Genomic DNA, 22,589 nt, shown 5'->3' on the forward strand with positions numbered 1-22,589 from the left:
TGTGTTCTGTGTCTTAATTCTAAATTAAACTCTTCCAGGTGATGCCTTTTTCATTGACTTCCAAGCATTTGGAACGGCTGAAGAACAACGTCATGATTATCGAAGCATGGAACAAGATGGGAAGCCCTGGCAGTGACAGGCTGCTGGGATTAGTGAAACTGCCTCTTCATCAGTTCTACATCTCATTCAAGTAAACAGCTTTGTTCCACGTTTCAGTGGGGCGGAAGAAATTCTAACTTTCAGGGAAAGAAGAGCAGGATGGCATCTGAGGTGTTGTGGGAGGGTTCTTAATCATGATTTATAGCAAAAGGCGTTTTTGTCACGCTCGAGCTCCCTCTGACACTTCTACACTGATCAGTGTCTGCATAAATTATAGTGTCCTGGTACAGAAATAGAAGCAGACAGTGAGAAATAGACCCTGCGCTGCACCAGGCTGGGATCCAGGTTAACTTGTGGATCTGTGAAAGAGTAAAACTGCAAGAGATCACAGTGACTGCCCAGGAATAGTGATGCCACTGGTGATTTTCCAAGGCTGTGACTGATGGAGCGATTTTGTTCTTGGTTCTACTCCGCATGGATCCAATTGTTAGGGATGCTGCCAGTTTGCATGGCACGGGATCGTGCTTGTGGTGTCAAAAACCTGTCTACTGCACGTGTTAATTGTTATTTTATCCAGTGGGTCTCTCCAGAGCTCTTCATTCTTTTTGCTTCAGTGTTTTGGCTTCTTGTTCAGTCAAATAAAGTACCCACTTAAAGTAATTTAAATTAATAGCAATACTGGACAGAAAAGACTCTTTCTAATAGAAGGGATCAGTTCCTTTTATTTTGTTCAAAGTAGTCATAGGTGGAAATCAGCTGGTGCTGGAGCTGGCTTGCCACCACTTTATTAATTGTTAGTGTCCCATTTGTTAGTGGCTGGGGTTTTTTTATGTGTTTTTTTTTGTTTGTTTTTGTTTTGTTTCATAGAGTCATAGAAGGGTTTGGGTTGGAAGGGGCCTTAAAGCCCATCTAATTCCAACTCCCTGCATGGGCAGGGACATTTCCCACCAGACCAGGCTGCCCAAAGAAGGAATTTAAATATAGTTCATGCATATATTTTGCTTGGGTCTATCTTCAGTGTGTTACTAAAGGTTTTTGCATTTCTGCAGGAGATTGTCCCCATCCCTGCTTGTCTTCCTGCCCAAGTCCATCCCCAAAAACATATAACTACCTCCTAAAAATCATATGTGGCTACAGTAAATTAATTAGTGCTGCAAACAGCCTTTTCCAGTCAGCACAATGTGGGGCTGGGCTTTATGAAGGCTGTAACGTGATGGAGCTGAATTTTTGGGGGAGAGAAATAGATTGGTTTCTAATGACATTGAATGTTCCATCTAAAATGAGTTGTGTGATTGTGTTCAAATACAGATGGCTCACTCTCACGCTTTGTTGTTTGTTTGTTTTAATCTGTTCTAGGGATCCAAAGATTTCCCACCTGCTCCTGCAAGCTCAGTATCCCGTGGTTGCTGTGGACAGCTACATGCCCGTGATAGATGTCTTTACGGGCAGTAAAAGTGGAAGCCTGCGGGTCATTCTGGCGATGGGGTCAGCGGATCAAATAGTGGCACTGCAAAGGCTAAAAAACGAAGAAGGAATGGTGCCTCCCATCACCCAGCGCCCTGCCCACTCTCTGGACCCTCCTCCCCCAAAGCCCACAATGGTATTGTTTACTAAATTCCCCTTTTTTTTATATATATATTGCTTTTTTATTTTTTTTTTATATCACTTACATTACTTCTAAGGACACGTGAAAAGAATTTTACCTTTGGGTTCATCAATAGACCAGTGATCCCCAATCTTTTTGATTTGATAACCAACTTAGTTTTGGATAATCATGTTCTGTGCAAAATTGCATTGTTTGTACTCCTTTCTCATCTGCTTTCTCTCCAGTTTGGACATTACTCCCCTTCTTAATGCCCTGCACGTCCACCCCTTCTATTTACATGAAAAATGCAGTAAAAAAATCTAGAAAATTTTAATTTTCGCAGCCTAATTCTGTACCATACAGCTTTTGCCACTACATTGTATACACGTAGACTTTCAAGCTTTTTATGTGCTGTGGGTTTTGGTGTCTGCAGGAAAAAATGCTATCAGGCTTTCAGTATTTCTGTGAGCTTTAGGGAAAAAATGGCAGATGTCTGAGCTTCTTAGCATCTCATGTTCCTAATCCTCGTGTGCTCTTTCCTAAACAGTTTTCCTTTCCGTGTGCATTTTATTTGTTTTATTAGCTGTTAGAGAGAGAAGGGGAAGAGCTGATGGAGCACGTCTTTGAGATTCACGTGGAGAGCGTGAAAGGACTCACCCCCCTGCAGTCCACAGTCTGGGGAGAGGCTGACTGCTACGTGCAGTACCATTTCCCAGTGCAAGAGCCTGGCTCTGGTGCATTGCAGGGAACCGAACTGCACGAGGATGGTAAGTTTTGTTTTATGACACCTCCTTATTTAGAGTTTTGGTTAAATACCTCCTTAGAGATAGCTGAGTGCAGGTACTGACCTTCTAGCACTTGGGTTAGGTCAGTAAATTAAAAGCTTGCTTCAGCTGAGGCAGATGGCAGTTTCCAGCAAAAAAGGTGCCTACTTTTCAATCTATTCACACAGTACAGTTTTGAACAACTTTGCAGGGAACACTAGGACTGTTTACGGTTAAATTCATCAAAGACTTTACATGCACAAGCCTTCTGAGATACTCATTTTTATGGATATGCCAAGAAAAAAACACCTGTTTTAAATCCTTGGGAGCAGCAAGGAGTATTTAAATAACTGCAGTTGTAGAAAAGGACTGCGTGGGCACTGTGTACTTTAAATCATTAATATATGCTCTGTTAAATCATTAATATATTTGCTCTGATTTTGGCCAGGCTTTTTAGCACGTATGTGACACTGCATGAATGTGGCCTCATTGCTTCCAGGTCCAGCACTGCTTTCCTGTCCCTACACAGGTCTTCCCAGCACTTCTGATTCTGTGTTAACTTCCCCAAAACCAGTTCAGGTGTTTGAAACTTAGGCTGTGATTGTCTTCTGATTCTCTGCTTGGATTTGAATTCAGCAGTGGCTGTTTAACCAACTCTGTTTGACTCGTAGGCATCAAGTTAAAGCCTTTTCGCACAGCGACTGCTTTGTGCATTCCCGATCCTGTCTTTAATGATGAGCATCACCATTCCTTGTTGGTTCCTGCCGATGTCCCAGTTCAGAGGCTCCTGGTCAGTGCATTTATGGCACCTGGAGCAGTTGGAGGAGGAATCCAGTTTGAAGTCTGGTGCAGGTACAGAATAACATACATATTCTTTGTAGATGTCGCAGCAGTACAGATGGAGACGTGTCTGGTATTGAAAAATCTCTAGCTGTGGTTATTGGAAAATAACCACAAGGTTAAGGGAAAAATTGGATAACTCATCAGCATCTGGTGATGAATATCTGCATTTAATATTGTTTAAGACATTTGAGCCCTTTTCCACTAAAACTGCTGATTAGCCTTTTCTTCTTACAAGCTCATTAGCAAGAGTGTGCTAGCTAATAAAGCTGTAACAAGGAAAGGGTAACACAGGGTAAGATATTTTGTTATTTTTCCACTTTATTACCAGCATGTTAGTCTAAAAACAATGTTGAAATACTTGGCACATCTACGTTTTAATAGCACCCTGGCAATATGATTGCATTGTTTTGGTCTTTTTCCCTAATACAAGTCACTGGCTTCAGGAGAATACACACGAAAATGTTTATATATTTTATTGTTTTGTATTTCTAATATTCTTCTTAGATCATTGAAGAGTGTTAGCCTATGTTTGTGCCTGTTTGCACAGTATTTCATGATACAGATAAGAGGAAATTGTCTCATTTAAGCAAAGTTCAAATCATCATTTCTTTGGCAACTGAAGCTAATTACTAGAATCAGCAAGTAGAGAATATAAAGATGGGCAACTTTAAAAAAGCCTAATTAAAATAACTATCATCTGTTCATTCTGTAGGAAATGAGCCAAGCTATTAAAAATTCCCAGGTTCATTATTGTATGCTGGATGTGTTCACATTGATGTTGGTAATGACCAAAGCAGCTGAAGTTACAAACTGTTAGTTCCTGGCATCCCAAATTCACACTTTCAGGACTTCAATTTAATCTTGCCCTAATCACTCTCATGTAGTGGCTAGTAGAATTAGGCTCTTCCAGGACAAAGGAACAAATTAATGAGCTGGAAACTTTTTAAGAATTATGTAGACATCTTCTTGCCAGTTTGCAATATTTGCAATGAAAAAAGCTTGCCAACAGATCCTAGTAATTAGGAGGGAGCTTAGATACTGATTACAAGATTCCAAATCAGAGAGTTCTTGCTATGACACCATCAGCATCTAAGAATTTCTCCTAGAAGCATGGCGAGGGTGGGAATAGAAACCAGCAGGTGTACTACAACAAGATGTTGGGACTGAAGTCAGGCAGTGCTCTATTGAGGGCTCAAACAGTCTATTCATTACCCCAAAATGCAAAGAGGAAACCCAAGTCTATGTCACTGCTCCTGAAAACACAGTGGATGCCTTTCTCTGGTCTCCTGGTTCAGTAGATACGATGCCAATACTGTCTTTAAACTGAGTGAAGCAGAGTAGCCCAGTTAGAAACTGTCCTGAGTCACTTTACACACTCACAAACTGGCACCATAAATCTGTTCCACAAGTAGGATTTTGATTTACTAACAGACACTGAGAGTGGAGAGAATATTTTGTGTTAGATCCTTCTCTTCTTTTCCTTTAGGATGCCAATTTTGAGTAGAGTTTTTGATAACTGCCTTGCTCCGACTAGTACAAATGGACGTGTTTAGCATTATCTACTCTGAGCACTTCATCTTTTTTTTCCTTTGGGAATTCACTTATGAGTTTATCCCTTAGCTCTCAGGAGACTAACAGGTCTTGTTTGAAGACACACAAAATAGAGTGGACTTGTGTGTAATTTTGAGAGAAATGATCACTTCATCGTTGCCCAAGTAGCATGACTGATGCTGCTCCTTCGTGTCTTCCCAGGTATTACTACCCAAATGTCAGAGACCAGATGGTTGCCAAAGGGACCTTGCCTCTGTCACGGCTGTGTGCCATGGTGACGATGCAGCATCGCGAGCAAATAGGCATACAGACCTTTAATCTTCCCTTGGTCCCGAGGACTGATTCCTCAGAGGAATTTCACCTGCGGTCTTCAGGTGAGGAAGACTTGTGTTTTTTCTCTCATCTATAAGATGAGAGTCTGCATATTTGCTGCCATAAAATAATAATAAATATATATTATAAAAATAATAATATTAATAATATTAAATTATGTATTATATATTATATATATATTATTATATATATAATATATATATTATATATATTATATATTATATATATATTATATATTATATTATATATATTATATTATATATTATATTATATATTATATATATAATATATTATATATATTATATATATATTATATTATATATATAATATATATTATATATTTAATATTAATAATATTAAATTAATATTAATATATTAATAAATATATTAAATTTATTAATAAATTAATATGTAGTTGTGTTGACAACTGATAATCAACCAGGGGTGGTTTTCCTCCCAAATTTCACTGGACTCTTCACCTAGTGAGAGTTGGTGAGAAATGTGAGTAACCTCAACGTCCTAGCAAACTTTAAATAATAATAATTTTAATAAATAATTAATTTAATAAATAATAATTTTAAATTTTAATCGTTTAAAGTTTAAATAATACTAATTGATAATAATTAATTGTAATTTAAATAAGCCACAGTTAGGGTTCCCATGTAAGGTAAGGAATGGGAGGTCTGAAGGAGGGCTGTGAGTCATATTTGATATGAGCAGAGACAGCTTTCTGTTCTGCAGTGGTTCTTTCAAATAATACAAACATCAGCTCTGGGAAGGCCACTGAGGAAATCTCTGCAACCTCTTTCCACCAGAGGTTTAGCATTAAGTGTAAAAATGAAAAGCAGCTTCCTGGAAGAAGTGGCCGTAAGAAAAATGCAAAGAAAAGCTGTGGTCGCAGAGGAAGTGCAATATGCTTCAGTTATTTTGTAATAAATTAGCCACATCAGAAAATCTCATTGAAGCTTTTGTCACTGCAGTGCTATTAAAAAGATCTGTTGGAACACTGCAGGAATATATTTTAAAACTATTACAATGAACGCACACATGAGGGCGCGTCCGGGTTAAACAGGCCGTCCTCGTTTTACTAGGTCATAAATTTGGCAGTGAGAAGGAGCCATTCTGACCATCTGATCCGACTGCCAGTAGGCCAGGCTGCAGGATGCAGTCCTTAAAATCTCCTGTGCCTCCTGCACCAGGCCATAAGGAAGCAGAGCACTTTGCACAGCCAGCCTTAACAATCTTGGATCCCCAGTTAAACCTCTCTGTTTTTTTCCATGTGGCTTTTTTAATGCATTAATAGAGTAAGTTTTATATTAAGAGTTATAACAAAGTGTTGGTTGTACTGGATGTGCAACTATATAAAAAGCTGACCATTTCCGTGCTTTCTTTCTTTCACTGAATCCAGGCTTGCTTGATGTGAGCGTGAGATACCACCGTTTTGTGAAGACTGCAGGAATAACCACTCAGGCTGTTTCTCTGTCTGTACAAATACACAGAGCAGCTGGTTTGCAAGCAGCAGCCAGGTAAAACCTAGTCCTAAAAGAAAGGTTATTTTTTTTTTCTCTTAAAATAACTTTATCTGGAGGCAGCGGGCTGAAACATTAGATGAGAACAAATTGTAACTGGTCAACTTTCCATCTGCAGAGACCACGATTCAACCTGGGTTCTGATCAGAAGTGAAAATATCTTTATACAGGGGTTATTTTTGTCCCTTGAACAACAGAACAATGTAGTAGTATTCGTTCTACAGAAGGCTTGAGACTGTAATATTGAAAATTAAGTGATTTAGACTTGCAATGCTTTAGCAAAACAAAGAGCTGGGAAAGACATCATGTAGTATTCTCACAGGCAAATCTCTAGCCATAGCTTTTGGTCCCTCAGCCTTTTGTGCAGTATTTCTTCCTTCCATGTTTTCCTACACTGCAGGGTGATATCAAATGGTGTCTATGTGGGCTCTGGATCCTGGTGTTACTGATGCTATTTAGAACCTAGCTAAGACTTGTTTTCTTGAATTTGACTGGGGAAGCGTGGGTAAACTAACTGGTAAATGACACATCTCTTTCCCCCAGAAGGCTGCTGCTGTTACTGCATGGTATCACATGAACTTGGTTCTTGAAAATTGCCTGTACTAAGTATAAAGAAAAAAAGAGGGAGTCAATTCTGTGAGATAAGAGAGGATGACTCCTCTTATTCTAGAGTACTGCCCACTGATCTTTTTTTAGTGTTGCTGAGCTCCTGATCCAAATTAATTCAAGTAGAGTCCTTACGATGAAGATCACTACCATATCATGCTTGAAGTTAATTTTGAATGACCTCCAAGCTCTTTTTACATCAGGTGTATGGCCTGAATAATACCTGGGTCTGTTCTATTGTAAAACACCCCATCTGTTAATTTCTCCTCCTTTTGCTTATCAGATGTAAAAATAATTTAGCTTGGCCATTTACTTCCTTCTGGAGTAGGTTCTCCGGGAAGTTATCCTACAGTTTTGTCTACAGTGTTGGATGTTTTTAAAGGTGCTGAGTACTTTCTCAATGACTTCGATCTCAGATCCTGACAAGGTTAAGAGCACAGCCACCAGCGTTGGACCTCGTCATAGTTACTGTCATCATTTTGTATCTTTTCCTACTGTATTCAGATGAAAAAAATGATGAAAATAATCTGCAGCCAAAAGCATATGTTGTTTTGTCTCCTTTTTTGCCACAAAGACCTGAAAGTTTTGTATTAATCGATTAGCTAATTAATTGAAATTCTAGATTTCTTGTACTTTACATTCATTCTCATCATTGTTTTCTTTTCACGTACTAAATGAAGAGCTGTGGCAGAAAAAAACCCTTCGGTCCAGTACTATGCAGGCGTGGGAGTTAACGCTTATGTCTCCGTGCACCTCTCCTTCCTACCTGAGACAGAGAGGCGCAACACACAAGCTGTGGCTCGTTCTTTCTGCCCAGAGTTTGAGCACCACATGGAGTTCCCTTGTAACCTCATCGTTCAGAAAAGCAGCGGAGAAGCCTCTTGTTTGGGAGAGCTCTTGCAGTCTGCCAATATCGTCTTCTCTGTCTATCATCAGAGCGTGAAGTCAGGTAAGGAGAAAAACTGATTATGATGACTAAGAGGAGTTGCATAATGGTCTAGTCCCTTAATTTTCAGTGTAGAAGACAGATTCCGTGCAGTTGCTAATAGATGTAATTACCTAAATGGTCTTCAGAGAAGGCTTGGGGAGGTACTGTTTCCCTTACACAAAGAGTTAAGGCTTCTGGTGCTCCAGTTGATCAAGATCACCTTTTAAATGAAAAGATAACAGTTGAGAGTAATAGTTCTTAACTCTTTAAGCATGCTGGCATTGTATGTGTTTGCCTTATTGCCTTTGCTTTATGAATGAGGTCATGGAGGTTCAGAGAAACGACAGCTTAAAATCCTCCAAAGATCCTATATCAGATAAGCAAGATTCTTTCATAACACAACAACATAGTGTAGAATTATTTTATAAACAAAAATTAGCTAAAGATGATGTTGTTTCTTATTTCTGGGGAAGAAAATTTACAAGTGGCATGTTGTTAGAGTAGCTGAGTAGTAATGTACACCACTAGCTCCATACTCATTACTTAATGCTCACCTATGGAAACATTCCCCAAAAGCTTCTCCAAATTCAGTGGTGGTGGAGCACATATCCTGTAATTAATGTGCATTGAGAACACTTACAGACAAGCTTTGTTGACACCCCTGGTTCTCACTGAATTTGGCTTCACATTTTCTGCACCATTTGTTTTGTATTTTTCCTTTCTGCAGAGGTTTAAAGCCTTTCCAGTCTGACAGGTGAGCTGTTTGCTGTTGATGTGACACAGATTTCTTTCAGAGCTTCTCAATCTTTTGTTCTAGCTTGGTGTATTTACAGAATTATTTGTTTTCCAGCCACTGACACGTTGGCAGCTCGGACATCAAGAGATTATCTTCTTGGGACAGTTACAGTTCCAACCAGAGACCTACTGAGAAGAAGATCAGGTAATGCAGCAGTGTTACACTACCAATGTTCCATGTACGTGCTATTGTGATTGCTTAAAACAATTTTGATTCCTTTGGTATTTTTTAGACTAAAGTTCTCTCAGATACTGCACATCTTCATTAAAAATTCCGTATTAGAAAGCTCATAAATGAGATGTTGTTTGAAGATCAGTTTTTAGGGTGTAGGATCTGACCGTCTTGTGCATGAATGATTTATACTCCGTGTGGGGCAAGCTGTTGAACTCTGTGATGAGTAAACTTTATATTGATAACATGGATTTTTTGGAAACTGCAAGAGAGCAGCCAGTTGCACCTTATTAAGAGTAAGGCACTGTACACACTAGAAACTGGAGAAACTTGTACCCATCAATTGACAGCTGAACTGCCTGAAGGAATATTAACCTGCTTAATATTTTATTTGGTGCTCTTCATTTTCAAGTTTATGATGGAAAGTTTAAGAGTTGTAGTGTTCAGTGGAGGACCAACTTTTGAGACATCAAAGCTAGAAACAAAAGCTTAGATTAGAAAGCAGTTGAATTAACTTTTTTTTAAAAAAATAAATGTAAGATACAAACTAACGTTAGATAGAAGAGGTAAAAACGATGTGTAATATCTTTATTATCTCTCCCATAGATCAGGTTGCTCAAAGCTCCATCTAGCCTGGCCTTGAATGCTTCCAGGGATGGGGCATCCACAACTTTTCTGGGCAGCCTGTTCCAGTGCTTCACCACCCTCTTAGTAAAGAACTTCTTCCTTATATCTAATCTAAATCCACCCTCTTTAAAACCTTAAACTCCTTGTCCTATCTGTGCACTCCCTGATAGAGTCCCTCCCCATCTTTCCTGTAGGAAATGATGTTTTCATTATCATAATGATGATTTTCATTAACATAATGATGTTTTTGTTATCATCTTGTTTATTTCCACTTTAATTTCAGTGTTGTACTCATTTTCTCCAACCATGAAGTCTTATTTTTAGGAAAATAGGAATGGAAATTTTCAGGAAAATGGGAAGAGAGGAGGAAAAAACTGAGAACACCTAATTTTATAGCTGGAGATTCTTGGGATATAGTTTCATTGTAAAATGAGTATTGTTAGTGAAATGGAAAGTAAAATGCATTTTGGATCAGCACTACCTGTGAGGTTGTCTGAGGTCTAACATTTTGCTGCTTTTTCAGGCTAGAAATGAATTCCAAACTCACAAGAAATAGATGCTTCGAGTACTGGTTCTTGACTGACCAGAGCGCAGAAATTCTTTTGCTGATGTTTTCAGAGGGTAGGAAAAGTCTAATGATGATCTCTTCTCCTGAAGGTATTACAGGCTGGTACCCCGTTACCCTAGCTGAAGACGCGATGCCTTTGCACCGCACGAACATCATGCAGGCCATTGGGGGAGGACTGGAGCTTTCTGTGACTTTTGCTCGTCACGGTGACAGAGAGCGTGTTTTGGAGGCCGCTAAGCTTCTGGGATGGAACAGCGAGGAAAGCCCTGAGGACAGTTTGGATGAGAGTGACGAGTGGGAGCAGAGGGACAATCCGGTGGCTGTGACCATTTCAACCCCAAGAGTGTGGCTGCCTGTCCACTGCGTGCTGCTCGCAGGGCAGATGCACCTGAACAGGAGCACTTACTGCTACCTCAGGTATAAGCTGTACGATCAGGAAGCCACGTGGACGTCACTTAGGAGGCCAAAACTGAGTGAGGACGCAAAGAACGTCACGGTGAACTTTAAGAAACCAAACAAGCTGACCCTCAGGAGGAGCCAAGGGCTGATTTGGTTCTTCAGGGAGGAGAAATTAGAAATCCAGGTGTGGTGGGCATACGGGAAAGAAAATGATGTGGAAAGACCACTCGATACAGATCGTCTCATCGGATCCGCCTATGTTGACCTCGGAGCATTAGCAGAGAGGTCAAGGGCAACACTGAGTGTTGGTGGTAAGTTCATAAAGAACATTGTCACGTTTTAGTCTTCTTTACTTGATGTTGCTTAAATCCATAGTCGAGAAAAAACTGTACTTACACCCTTTATGTCCTTTATATATCAACTCTTCCTTGAAGATAAACAAGGTTCAGATTGCTTGCCCCTCTGGATTCAAAACCTAGCAAGTTCAAATGGGTGCAAAATTGGTAGCAATGATTGATAACAGGGAATGCAATTAGCCTAGCTGGATTAATGAGGAGTGTTCCTTGAGAGTGGCAGTTTGCGCATCGTAGTGGAGTGAGAATAAAATATCTCAGGAAGGCTGAATGTTTGTAGGCAGAGCAAAAATGCAAAATAAATCAGAACAAAAGCAAGAGAAGTTCGTGTGTATGCAGAGGTGCTCTTCACAGGACTCTCAGGAAGTTGACGTGTTTTAAAACAGCCATCTGAACTACCAGTGACAAAATGAAGTGCACCAATTGGAGGTTTGGTCATTATTTTTACCTTTCCAAGCTGAAACTCTTCACTAGGTGATACCTTCCTTAAACGTTACCTTGAAAATCAAAATTCATTCTGCTGAGAGATCTTAAAACAATGAACTGGACCAGCTTTTTCAAGATCCTGTCCTTTGTTTCTCTTCATTACATGGTTGTTTGTGAATTCTCTTGCAGGAGTTTACCCGTTGTTCAGATGCAATGCTGCAGACCTAGCAGGGGCTGCTGTACGTGTTCACATCGCCCTTTCTTCCACTCCTGCTGCCCTGACCAGCAGACTTCACTGTGCTGAGGAGTACAGCAGTGGTGAAGATGAAAGCACAGAGAAAGCACCCGATCCGAGCCAACAGGTCCCTGAAAATAACTGTCAGAATCTGGATATCGTAAATTCAGAAATCAGCAGTGAGAAACCACAAGAAGGCGATGTGGAGTTTCTGGAAAACACAGTTGCTGTTAATATCCTCGTGGAAAGAGCAATGCACCTAAGTTTAAAAGGTAAACCACCACCAGCAGCCTTTTTGTTGTTGTTGGCTTTGTTTTTTTTTTTTAATTTCTGTATGTGTGTTTGTGTTTTTGTTTGTTTCTTGGGTTCTGCTCATTACAGGTACTGCAAGGAGCAATTTTCAGACAAAAAGCCCAGGAATTTTCTTCCATCTTACTCCAGGAGTGAATAAATGCAGCAGGTTTTGATCTTGGCTGGCCGTATTGCAACCCTGAGACCATTGCATCATAGTATAAGTACAGGGGAAGCAGGAATTTAAACTATTCAGCCTATCTCTATGAATAAAAACCAAACTATAAATGATATAATGTTCACTGTTAGAGCTGACAGCTGAATTCTGCAGTTAAGAATTATCTGAATAACTTAACCCCGAGCTCCTCCTGTCTCAAAGACTCTTGCCAATTTGCATTTTTAGCAGATCATCAATTTGAAAAGCTGGCTTATTTGTGCTATCTGGAGGCTGCCAGCCGCAGCACGGAGGAAGGGCAGTGTAAGGGCAGAGCAGTGTGAACTCCCCCAGGCTCGTCACTCTGCTCGGTGGGAATTACAGCGAGGTGGCCACTCACTGTGCTGAGCATGACCAAAGAATTTCCTTTGCTTTAAAATTTATGCTAAGCATACTAAAATATTCCTTCCTAGCGAGCGATGCTTGGTTCTGGATGCAGTAAGGTAAGGTGGGGAGTTTCCAGTTTCGGAAGCCTTGTTTGCCTCAAGTTGCAGTCTATAAATGAATCCTGTTTATTAAAGGTGAGAAGTGTCCCACCCTTCACCTTGGGCACCTTTAATGCTGCACGACTTGCTCACTTTGTGTTTGCTCAGCACTCGGAGTGCTCAGGTTTCTTTTGGACCATTAACATACAGATGCAAATATGCAGTGTTACCAAATATAAATAAGGGACTGACTCGAGGTGAGCTTACTGGACTTGTCTCTCTTAAAATCAACTAGTTCCTAGTCCAGGTGACATGCCAGAAAAAAGTCCTCACCATTTTCTGGTCTCCCAGCTAAAGAGAGTCAAATAGAAGCCATAATTTAATTCATTCTGATCCATAGTGAGCCCCACAGGTGGCTTTTTTATAATCAACAATTCTATAATCCTTTAGAATTCATCATCTTTGGAAACTTGATGCAACATTATTTGCTACTGCAAAGTTTGGGGAGTGATAAGGAGGTGTTTTTTGATGGTGTACACTGTGGCAATGTTTCTGTCTTCAAACAAATTATCTTCTCTTGCTATTTTTGCAAGCAACTCCCTGTGGAGACAATGGATACACTAGAACAGTGCATATAAATAAGCTGGTTACAACAAGAATTGGCATTCTTCAGGATAAACATTTCATTACCATGTTACAGATAAAAAGGCTAGAATACGTTTCCAATCCAGTAGGCAATGGGTGCCAAACTTCCTGCAGTTTTGGAAGAACTGCAAGATGCACAATTTACAAAAATTGAGTCAAGTTACAAAATGTTTTCCCAAGTCTCTTGATATTTTTCTGTATTCTGAAGTCACTTTTCCTGTTTTGTTTTGTTTTTTCTTTTTTATCCATCTTCCAGAAATACAAAGAAACGAAACTAAATTTCATAACATCAGGAAGGAATGAAATTCCTTCTACTTTGACTACAAAAAATTGATTTTATTTTTTTTTTTTAGGTCTGCCTTTACATGCAAGAGGCAGTGAGCTGGTCTAGACAGGTCCTGCTCGTGTCTCTAAGCTGATCTCACATAACCCACGCCTGTGTTTGACTTGCCATGTCTATACTCTTGCCAAACTGAGCAGAGTCCTGTGTGGCATGTTTTAACTGAAGCCATTTTTCATATTAAAAAATAAAAATCAAGAAATCCTCTTCTTAGGTAAATCTTTGTGATTAAGCAAGCAGTAACTCCGTGAGCTACAGCAAACCAATCGCATTTATTTTCATGGCGAATCAGACTGCAGGAGAAAAAAGATTTTTGTAGTTAAATGAGGTTCATACTGGCAGGTTTTGATCATTTTGGGCAGCAAAGTCTTAGGGAAGTCCAAAGCCACATGCAGAGTCCTTGGAAAGCAGAGCCGAGGAAGCAATCTGTAACAAGGGGGCGGTGTTTGGTGGCAAAGTGTGACCTCGTTTCCCCTTGGCTAAATCCTTTTCTCCTAGCAGATTTTGCCGGCTACCGATTCACCATCTCAGCGGCTCCATTAGCAGTAAAAAGCTTCCACAGCTCTGCACCCTAACGCACTGCAGCAAATTAATCCCACTCAAGTGACAGTGACTGAGAGGGACCGAGCCTGGAGGCAGGGTCACATGCAGAGAAGTAGCAGGGAGGTAGAAATCTTCTGATTCCTTCTCTGAATTTCCTTGGCATGTCACTGTCCCCCGCCGAGGCCCTGAGGTTCCTTTTTGAGCTGTAATTCAGTGCAGGTGACTGTGTAATTTCTGCATCTTTCATTCAATGCTTTCTAATCCATAATATCCAGCAGCATCTAGGGAATAATGAGCTCCATCCCTTAATTTGATCCTGTGATCCTCTGATTATAAACTACCTGCCTCTAAGTGCAAGCACAGCCAATTATATCAGGCTAGCTCATTCATTACGTGTTTTCTCACGAGTGTTTTCCCAGCTTATTTCAGGACAAAGGAGGGAGAAAGTGGCCATATATCCAGCCCTGAGCTATGCTTATGCAAGGAATTTCCTAAAGCTTTCATAGGTGCATTGCAGAGTGAATTGCAGCCCTAGCTGCTCAGCTTAGCAATCACAAAGATCCAGTTTGGGTATGGATTAACACCAAATTATTTAAAACCAAATTAAGTTTTTGCTGAAGCTACTTCATACAACTTCAGCTGTGTAGCTCCCTGGACTAGGGCATGAAGATGATTTATTTTTCCTTCCTTATCTTTTGATGTTTTGACCAGAATATTAAGGCCTCATCTACATGAGATTTATTTATTTCATTTTTTTATCAAATTTCCCACTGATGCAGTAGCAGGGCTGGTGGGAGCACACAAGCACTTCCTTAGTAATCAAGTGCTGGAAGAGGGTCCCAGGGATCTGGGCATTATTCCTAGCTTTGCTTCTGACTTCTCAGATGATCTTGGGCAAACGTTTTCTCTGTTCCTTCCATAAATATTCCAGTTTCTGTTCTATGAAAGGCTCATGTAATGTTTGCCCCTTTTTGTAAACATAAAGCATTATCAGCTCCACCAGTGAAAAGGAGCATTTCCTAGATGCTGAATTTACTTGTTAATGAACAGTTTTTAACTGCTGATCTACCTTTACTTATTTTCCACAGAAATTATTAAGAAGCTTTTTATCCTTTGGCCAAATCTGAATTTAATTCCGTGTCATTTCAGGGAGCCCTCTCACAGAGCGTGAAGTAACAGCACCCAGCAGCTGTGTGACCTTCGCTGTTGCTGGCGCGGATGCTCCAGTAACCACCTCGGTGATAGAAAACACAGACTCACCCGTCTGGGATTTCCAGCAGCAAGCCAGGTACGAGGTGTGAACTCGCACAGACGTGCTCACAGAGCCTCTGGGTCTGACAGCCAGTGGCTAAGTGTGAAAATAACACACCCAGTTAGGGGTGCCTTTCTGCTTACTGCTTTATTTCCTGCTCGTGGGTTTTATCAGCCTTAAGCTTAGACTCCCTTTCATTCAGAAGCTCCAGCTTTTTGATCCAGCGAGCTCCAAAAGGTGCTTTGGCCAGCTTTGAAGAGCAGTCTTGTTCAGCTTCTCTCAGCTACAAACGCTTATTTCCATGTTTTACAATTGCCACATGCTTACCCTGGGTAAAAAGTTACGTGAGGAAGCTTGATCTTAAAGCTAACATGAGGAAGGGCATTTTGAACCGTGGCTACACTCCATTTTTCACAGAATCACAGAATTTCTAGGTTGGAAGAGACCTCAAGGTCATCGAGTCCAACCTCCAACCTAACGCTAACAGCCCTCCACTAAACCATATCCCTAAGCTCTACATCTAAACGTCTTTTGAAGACTTCCAGGGATGGTGACTCCACCACTTCCCTGGGCAGCCTGTTCCAGTGCCTCACAACCCTTTCAGTGAAGAAGTTCTTCCTAACATCTAACCTAAAACTCCCCTGGCTCAACTTAAGCCCATTCCCCCTCGTCCTGTCACCAGGCACGTGGGAGAACAGGCCAACCCCCACCTCGCTACAGCCTCCCTTGAGGTACCTAAAAAGAGCGATAAGGTCACCCCTGAGCCTCCTCTTCTCCAGGCTGAACAAGCCCAGCTCCCTCAGCCGCTCCTCGTAGGACTTGTTCTCCAGGCCCCTCACCAGCTTCGTCGCCCTTCTCTGCACCCGCTCAAGCACCTCGATGTCCTTCTTGTAGCGAGGGGCCCAAAACTGAACACAGTACTCGAGGTGCGGCCTCACCAGAGCTGAGTACAGGGGGACTTTTTGCAGCTTAAGACCTTGGTGAGTCAGTTTGCTTCCACTCATCTGTAGTTTCTCCATCTAGAGGAAGGGGCTGGCCATGGCTAAAGGTCTCTTGGGAAGATTCATTAAGATTTGATCAGGTTTATTGGCTTTTTCTGTACATTTTACTTCGTTTCATGCCTCGAAATTACACCCTGCTTCAGGACCAGAGCTCTCAGGTGGGATTCACCTAATTTTTTGTATCTGGAAGTTAGGTTTCTGACTCAGAGTTGTTCACCCTTGGCTTTCTGTGCAGTCACAGAGATGCGTACACCTCCAGTCAGTGTGTCACTTCACCTGTGTTAGAGGCCAGTCTTAGAGCAGGATAAAATTCCTTCCAGGAGCCTCTTTCTCTCCTGTGACTGCAAATCAGTACAGCAAACATAGCTCAGATGGCTCAAACATATCAGAGCCTAGGTTGGAGCAGGTGAATTGACCACTCCAAAGCACCTCAGCTGATCAATTTATACCTAGTAACAGTCAGCAACAAACCTGTGTTTGCAATCTTGCTTCTCCAGTGCTTCTATACCACATCTTAAATTAATGCCAAAGCAACAGCCAAGAGTTTTTTCTAAACTAGGTGAAACAAGTCAGATACAGGCAACAAAAAAGCATATTCAGTTTATTTTGCCCACCACAAAATGCTTGCGAATCACTCAGTGCTTGCAGTCCCTCCTGTGACTGCCCAGGAGTGGGCTTTTTCTACCAGACTGAGTCGGGTTTTTGGCTTTAGGGAATTGTAAGATGAAGGTGAAACCATTGCAGGACTGATAGCTGAAGATGAACGGTTTGTTTCAGAAGTTGCTTATGCCACAACTCGTATCTGAATTGCTTTAAGCAACTTAAAAGCTGCTCTGCTAAGATATCTGTCATTTCATTGTTCAGGGTTTGTTTTGGTTTGTTTTCCAGAAATCAGTTTCAGATATTACAGCTTTCAACCATAACCCCAGTGTTTTGCTGTCTCTGTACTTACTGAGGCATGAGACTGTTTCTCTTTCCTAAGATTCCTTGTGGTTTCCATCTCCTAACTTTTAAATCTACAACAAGACTGAGGAGAGGGAAATAACTTCTTGAATAATCAAAAGCCCAAACCACGTAAAATAGTTGAGGACTTGGCAAATTCTTACTTTTTTTCTGCTCCAGGACGAAACTGATTTGTCTGGGTAAATACAATGGCACTGAATCTTCAGAGACATTTTACTGTACTTGCTCTTTTTCCTACTTCACATAACAAAATATCATTTTCTTCTTCACAGATTATCCAAAGAACTTCTGCTGGATCCACAGCAAACCTTGGTCTTCAAAGTGTGGCACAAAGCAGCAGGTAAAATATGTAGGGCTCTGCTGAGAGGAGAGCTTTTCTGCATCCCTTTCCTTGGGTGACTTGAAGTAAATTAAAGATTGGAATTGTAAAAATACTTTTGGCCTTGCTCTAGAAGAATGTTGTAGATAAATGCACATTGATTTCCTGCCCCTCAGCATCCTTCTTTTCCCTATTTATCTTCTGGCAAGGTTTGGTTCATTTGCATTTCCATTTTTTTAATTTGACAGCGTTTTAGAGGCTGGATTTTCCTACCGAACATACATTCTTTACTGTGTTTTTCATCTGCTATTGCATTCAAATAACGTTATAGTGGCATGGGTATGTTTTAAGAATTATTTTTGTTTCCAGTATTAGCAGTCACTGGGCCAGTTGGAGGCCTAATAACAAATACAAGCTTTTTGTAAGCACTTTTACTAAACCTTCTATGTATTGTTAAATGATAAAAGTTCCTGCTAACGGGTCAAATTGGTATTTTCTTGTCTTGCTGCTAGCCTAGATACGTCAATATTTAATGGATACCAGCCCAGCACATGTTTAAAAGTCTGTGTGTTTATTGCTGGGAAGACAGCCCTACTTCTTTACTTCAAACATCTAAAATGCAATCTTTAAAATCTGGATCTTTTCCCCCATTTCTTTTCATGTATTAAAGTTCAGCTGGCAGAATTTTTGCTTCAAAAATAAACTTCCTGTGTTACTCAGCCTTTCTCTGCTTTATGCAGAGTGCTGTGTGTACACAGCGATCCTCCTGCCAATCCTTCTCCCTGCCCTGGCCTTTCATTGTCTCTGCAGAGACATTTTTAGCTGAATGCAATTGCTAAGATAATCCAAATAACATCCTCTTCTTGGGTAGGATTGTTTGTTCTGCACTTCAGATAAATTTGCAAGACAGAAAAGACAAAATGCTGCACAGGAAATGAAACAGTGTAATGCCAGCGGGCATTTTTTTGAAAGCTTAGGCAACACGAGAAGGGAAGAAATGTGAGTTTCTGAAGTGAGAATGCAATTCTGGAGGCAGAATGCATTTGCTGAGGTCATCAGATCAGCTTTTGGGTTCATTTTTACAAGCCTCTGGCTGTCTTTTATTTCTAGTCCATTTTCAAACTGAATATTTTTCACTTCATTCTAACCCTTTGTTAACTAGTCCTTCTGATAAAGTGCTTCATAGACTGGGAACTACCTTCGTGTCCTTCCTTACACCTGCAGCGAGGCCCCTGTTCTGCTGTGAGCTACCTGTGTCAGCATTCACGTTATCAACAACCACAATAGGGACAGACATTTTGGTTTATCTGCAGGGACAAAGCTGTTTTAATTGCTTGAAACAATTTTTTCTTCTCAGCCAGACACCGTAGGTATCTTAGTTTGAAGGCTGGTAAAAAAAACAAATCTAAGGCTCTTTGTAGTTTCTTAAACCCTATTCTTAACACCACTTTTTTTTTTTTTTCACTCTTTTCTTGTTCTTTACCTCATGAGAGCTGTCAGCCTTTAACCCTTTTTTCTTTTTTTCTTGAGTTTCATGAGATGTCTTTCCCTTTCAAGGCCTGTATAACTGACTTCTTGGCATTTCTGAAAATGTTTCACTTTCATACAGCTTAAATTAATATGTGCTTTATATTCTTCTTCCTCAGAGACTGAGCGGGTGATAGGATTTGCATCTGTGGACCTTTCTCCTCTTCTTTCTGGCTTCCAGCTGGTGTGCGGGTGGTACAATATTACAGACTTCAGTGGGCAGTGCCGAGGACAGATCAAAATAGCAGTTTCCCCCCTTCAAAACATAAATAACCTCAAAGAAGAAAAGCAGGCAAGGATTCGGACCCAGACTCCAAATTCTTCAGTATGTACCTGACTTTCTTACCCTGTGCCTAGCTGCTTAGATTCCTAATAATCAGCACTGACTCCAGGTTTCTAAAGAAATGAACAAAAGACACAAAATCCATTCTTTAAAAATATGCCACATTTCCCTTTTTATGCCTGCTTTATGCAGGAAGGTTGGAACTTTCCAGTTCCGAATGTAAATTGGAAGCTGTGGTTACAAATGAATAAAGGTTTAAAACAGCCTTCCTGTATTTTGATATTTGAATCTGCCTCCTAATAAATGTCTCTGAAATAAGAGTGTTGTTAAGAGGTATTTTGGCTCAGTGATGCAAAATCCTTCGAAAATTAAAATTCAGAAAACTTAAGTTTTTGTTTGTTACCTCAGCAAGACAGTACTTTAATTTATTTATAATTTATTTATTTTCTTACTGTGGAAATCTCACCTGTGGTGTTTCTCTTTATTCCAGGTGAAAGACAGCTTCCCAGTATCTCCCAGTAATGTTTCAAGCTTTTCCAAGCAGATGTCAAATACCTTGTCAAAGGAAGTTAGCGTTCCTACTCGAGAACCGTAAGTCAACTGGCTGTGGGTCTTTTTGATCATTTTGGGGACTCAAAAGTCCACGTATCTGAAAACATAAAGCCCTGTCAGAGGTCTTTTCCTGTGTTTGGACTGAAAGATTTTACCAAATTCCCTTTACCGGTGAGCGGGTAGCCCAGGAGATGGCAATCTTGGGGCCTTTCTACAAAATCCACATCTTTTTCTCACTGATGATACCTGATTGTTGCATTTTCAGCTTTCTGCTTTAGGATTTATCATATGCCAATTCTAAAATTGGCAGTTATTTCTTCCAAGCCTTTATAAGAATATTTTTTTTACAGTAAGAAGTTAAAATTGAGTGTTACTGGTGTATCCCCTTAATTTTGCCATACCTCCTGGCTGGTGAAATGTGGTATTGCACATTCCAGGACTAGGACTGTGAGATATCCTGCAGAAATTCTGCTTAATGTCCCTTAAAACAAGCACCAGCGTGTGTTTATGTAGCTAGCAACATGCGAGAGAGCATGTTAATTCATGCTTGATTTATTTAGCATATGTAAGAGGTGATATTTCTCCTGTACATGCCTTTGAAGTTTAGAGGGTCCGTGGGCCAGCATTATTTGGCCTGAACAGCCAGACTGACAGCTGCTGGTGGGTGTTGTGAATCCCCTATCAGCTGCAGGTTTTTTTTTGTTTTACTGTAAATCTGAAACACTCAGTAAATCCCATTCTTGATGACATTTGGAAAAGGTAGTTTCACCCACCGGTGGCTCTTTAGTGTGCTTAAAGCTGTTGCATGTTTTTAGTGAGCAGGCTTCCCAAAATCAGAGGTTTCAAACTGCTTTTTGTGGTTAAATTGTAGGCCTGTTCCGAGCAGAATTAATTCCCCTAAGACGCACGCACCTCGTCATGAAGAGCATATGCAGAATGTGCGCAGATTTCACGAGTCCTTGCAGCAAGCGGAGGGAAACGCACAGCGGGCAGCCAAGGTGGACTCGTTATCGCTGTCATCACGTGCTTCTCTTCTAACTGCTCTCAGGTAAGGCAGAGCTGTAGCCAAAATAGTATTGCAAAGCCTTAGATTTGCACAGCGGAGCTTGAAACTCAAGAATTCTTGTGTTTTAAGGGAAATGAAAATATACAGTAACTGATTAAAAGTTATCAGTGAAATAGCTGTGATTTACAGCAGGATGAGATGAAATTGGAAAAGCAGGGACTGGGGGGCAACTCAGCATTAGGACTGAGGAGCTCTAGCAATGCAGTGAGTCTCCAAAGGGAAACAGTAAGAGCAGTGTTTTCAAATCTAGATGGAATGCTTCGCTTTATCCATCTCTGTTCATCTGCAACGCAGCACACACTGTTAAGCCAACAGTCCTTTGAGTTTCTTTTCAAGGATAGAAGAACGAGCCTGTAAGCCCTTTCATCGTGTGTGTAGCTGGATGTCCTTTCCCAGCAGGATGCCTTTATTCTTCCTAGAAGCACCTATTTTCCTTTTGACTAGGTTCCAGGTTTATAAATCAGGTCTAAATTTTGGGAGAAAAAAATTCATTATCTGTAGGAATATGGGACTGAAGGAGACTGAGTCATTCCATCCCTTCCCCAGCTACCACAAGCAATATATCATAAAATCCTTAGAACTTCAGCAGATATAAATCCTTAGATTTTTATCATGCTCAGTCATAAAGTCAAAGTAATAACGTTGCCGTTAACACTTCTGCTGGAAGGTCATTTCCAATCCAACTTTCTTTGAGTGAGTACATTTAAAACTAGCTCCTTTTTTTTTTAACTTCCAACCTAAATTTGTCCTTGAGAAAGCATCCTTTTGCTTAGGTAGAGCAACCTCAGCATTCATCTACTGATCTATTTTTCAGTAATAATCCTTAGTCCTGTGTTTGCTTATTTACTTGCAGTTGACTGGAATGATACAAATAGAACCAGCCTGCCGTAGGTTGGTTGTGGTTTTGGGTTTTGCTTTTATCAATTTTTTACCACTGCTTCCAGAAACAACTTGAGTGAGCTGGATGAGGTTCAGAGGTACTTCAGTCAGAAGCTGACCAGGTCTTTTCCTGACTTCAGTTACGGTAACACACCCAAACCAAGCCACGAAGAGCAGGAGAGTGATCATCAAGGCGTGAGGAGCCGAGAAGCACATCCCAACGGATACCATCTTCTGAAAAAGTCGAGTCAGTTGGTGTCTCAGGTCAGCAGCCTCATCAATGGTAAGTTGGCACTTGGCCTGGAATTTTTGATCAGCAGCTGCCTTAAAATATCTTCAGATTTCTCACGTAATCAAGACCAATCCCTGGTGTTGGTCACCAGGGATTAGTCCACTGGGGGAACACTCCAGAGAGATTTTCAGACCTCTGTCAGTAATGATAGCATTGAGTTGAAACACACTCAGAAGTCAACTCA

General features: G+C 40.7%; 1 protein-coding gene across 1 annotated transcript in view; it reads left to right on the forward strand.

Annotated features, from left to right (window-relative positions):
* Positions 1-22,589, forward strand: part of C2CD3 (C2 domain containing 3 centriole elongation regulator) — a gene marked incomplete at its 5' end in the record, with an annotated part of 48,225 nt that overhangs the window by 15,457 nt on the left and 10,179 nt on the right. Inside the window, 16 exons of the mRNA XM_084294867.1 lie at positions 39-190; positions 1,456-1,699; positions 2,268-2,451; positions 3,120-3,300; positions 5,044-5,216; positions 6,584-6,701; positions 7,991-8,259; positions 9,089-9,178; positions 10,490-11,110; positions 11,768-12,085; positions 15,421-15,559; positions 17,760-17,827; positions 19,453-19,658; positions 20,107-20,207; positions 21,040-21,216; positions 22,179-22,396. Coding sequence (XP_084150993.1) covers positions 39-190; positions 1,456-1,699; positions 2,268-2,451; positions 3,120-3,300; positions 5,044-5,216; positions 6,584-6,701; positions 7,991-8,259; positions 9,089-9,178; positions 10,490-11,110; positions 11,768-12,085; positions 15,421-15,559; positions 17,760-17,827; positions 19,453-19,658; positions 20,107-20,207; positions 21,040-21,216; positions 22,179-22,396 — 3,259 coding nt within the window. The remainder of the gene's footprint in view (positions 1-38; positions 191-1,455; positions 1,700-2,267; positions 2,452-3,119; positions 3,301-5,043; positions 5,217-6,583; positions 6,702-7,990; positions 8,260-9,088; positions 9,179-10,489; positions 11,111-11,767; positions 12,086-15,420; positions 15,560-17,759; positions 17,828-19,452; positions 19,659-20,106; positions 20,208-21,039; positions 21,217-22,178; positions 22,397-22,589) is intronic.

Source organism: Netta rufina (genome assembly GCF_964035555.1).
Source record: "Netta rufina genome assembly, chromosome: 1".
NCBI classification, from domain to species: Eukaryota; Metazoa; Chordata; class Aves; order Anseriformes; family Anatidae; genus Netta; species Netta rufina.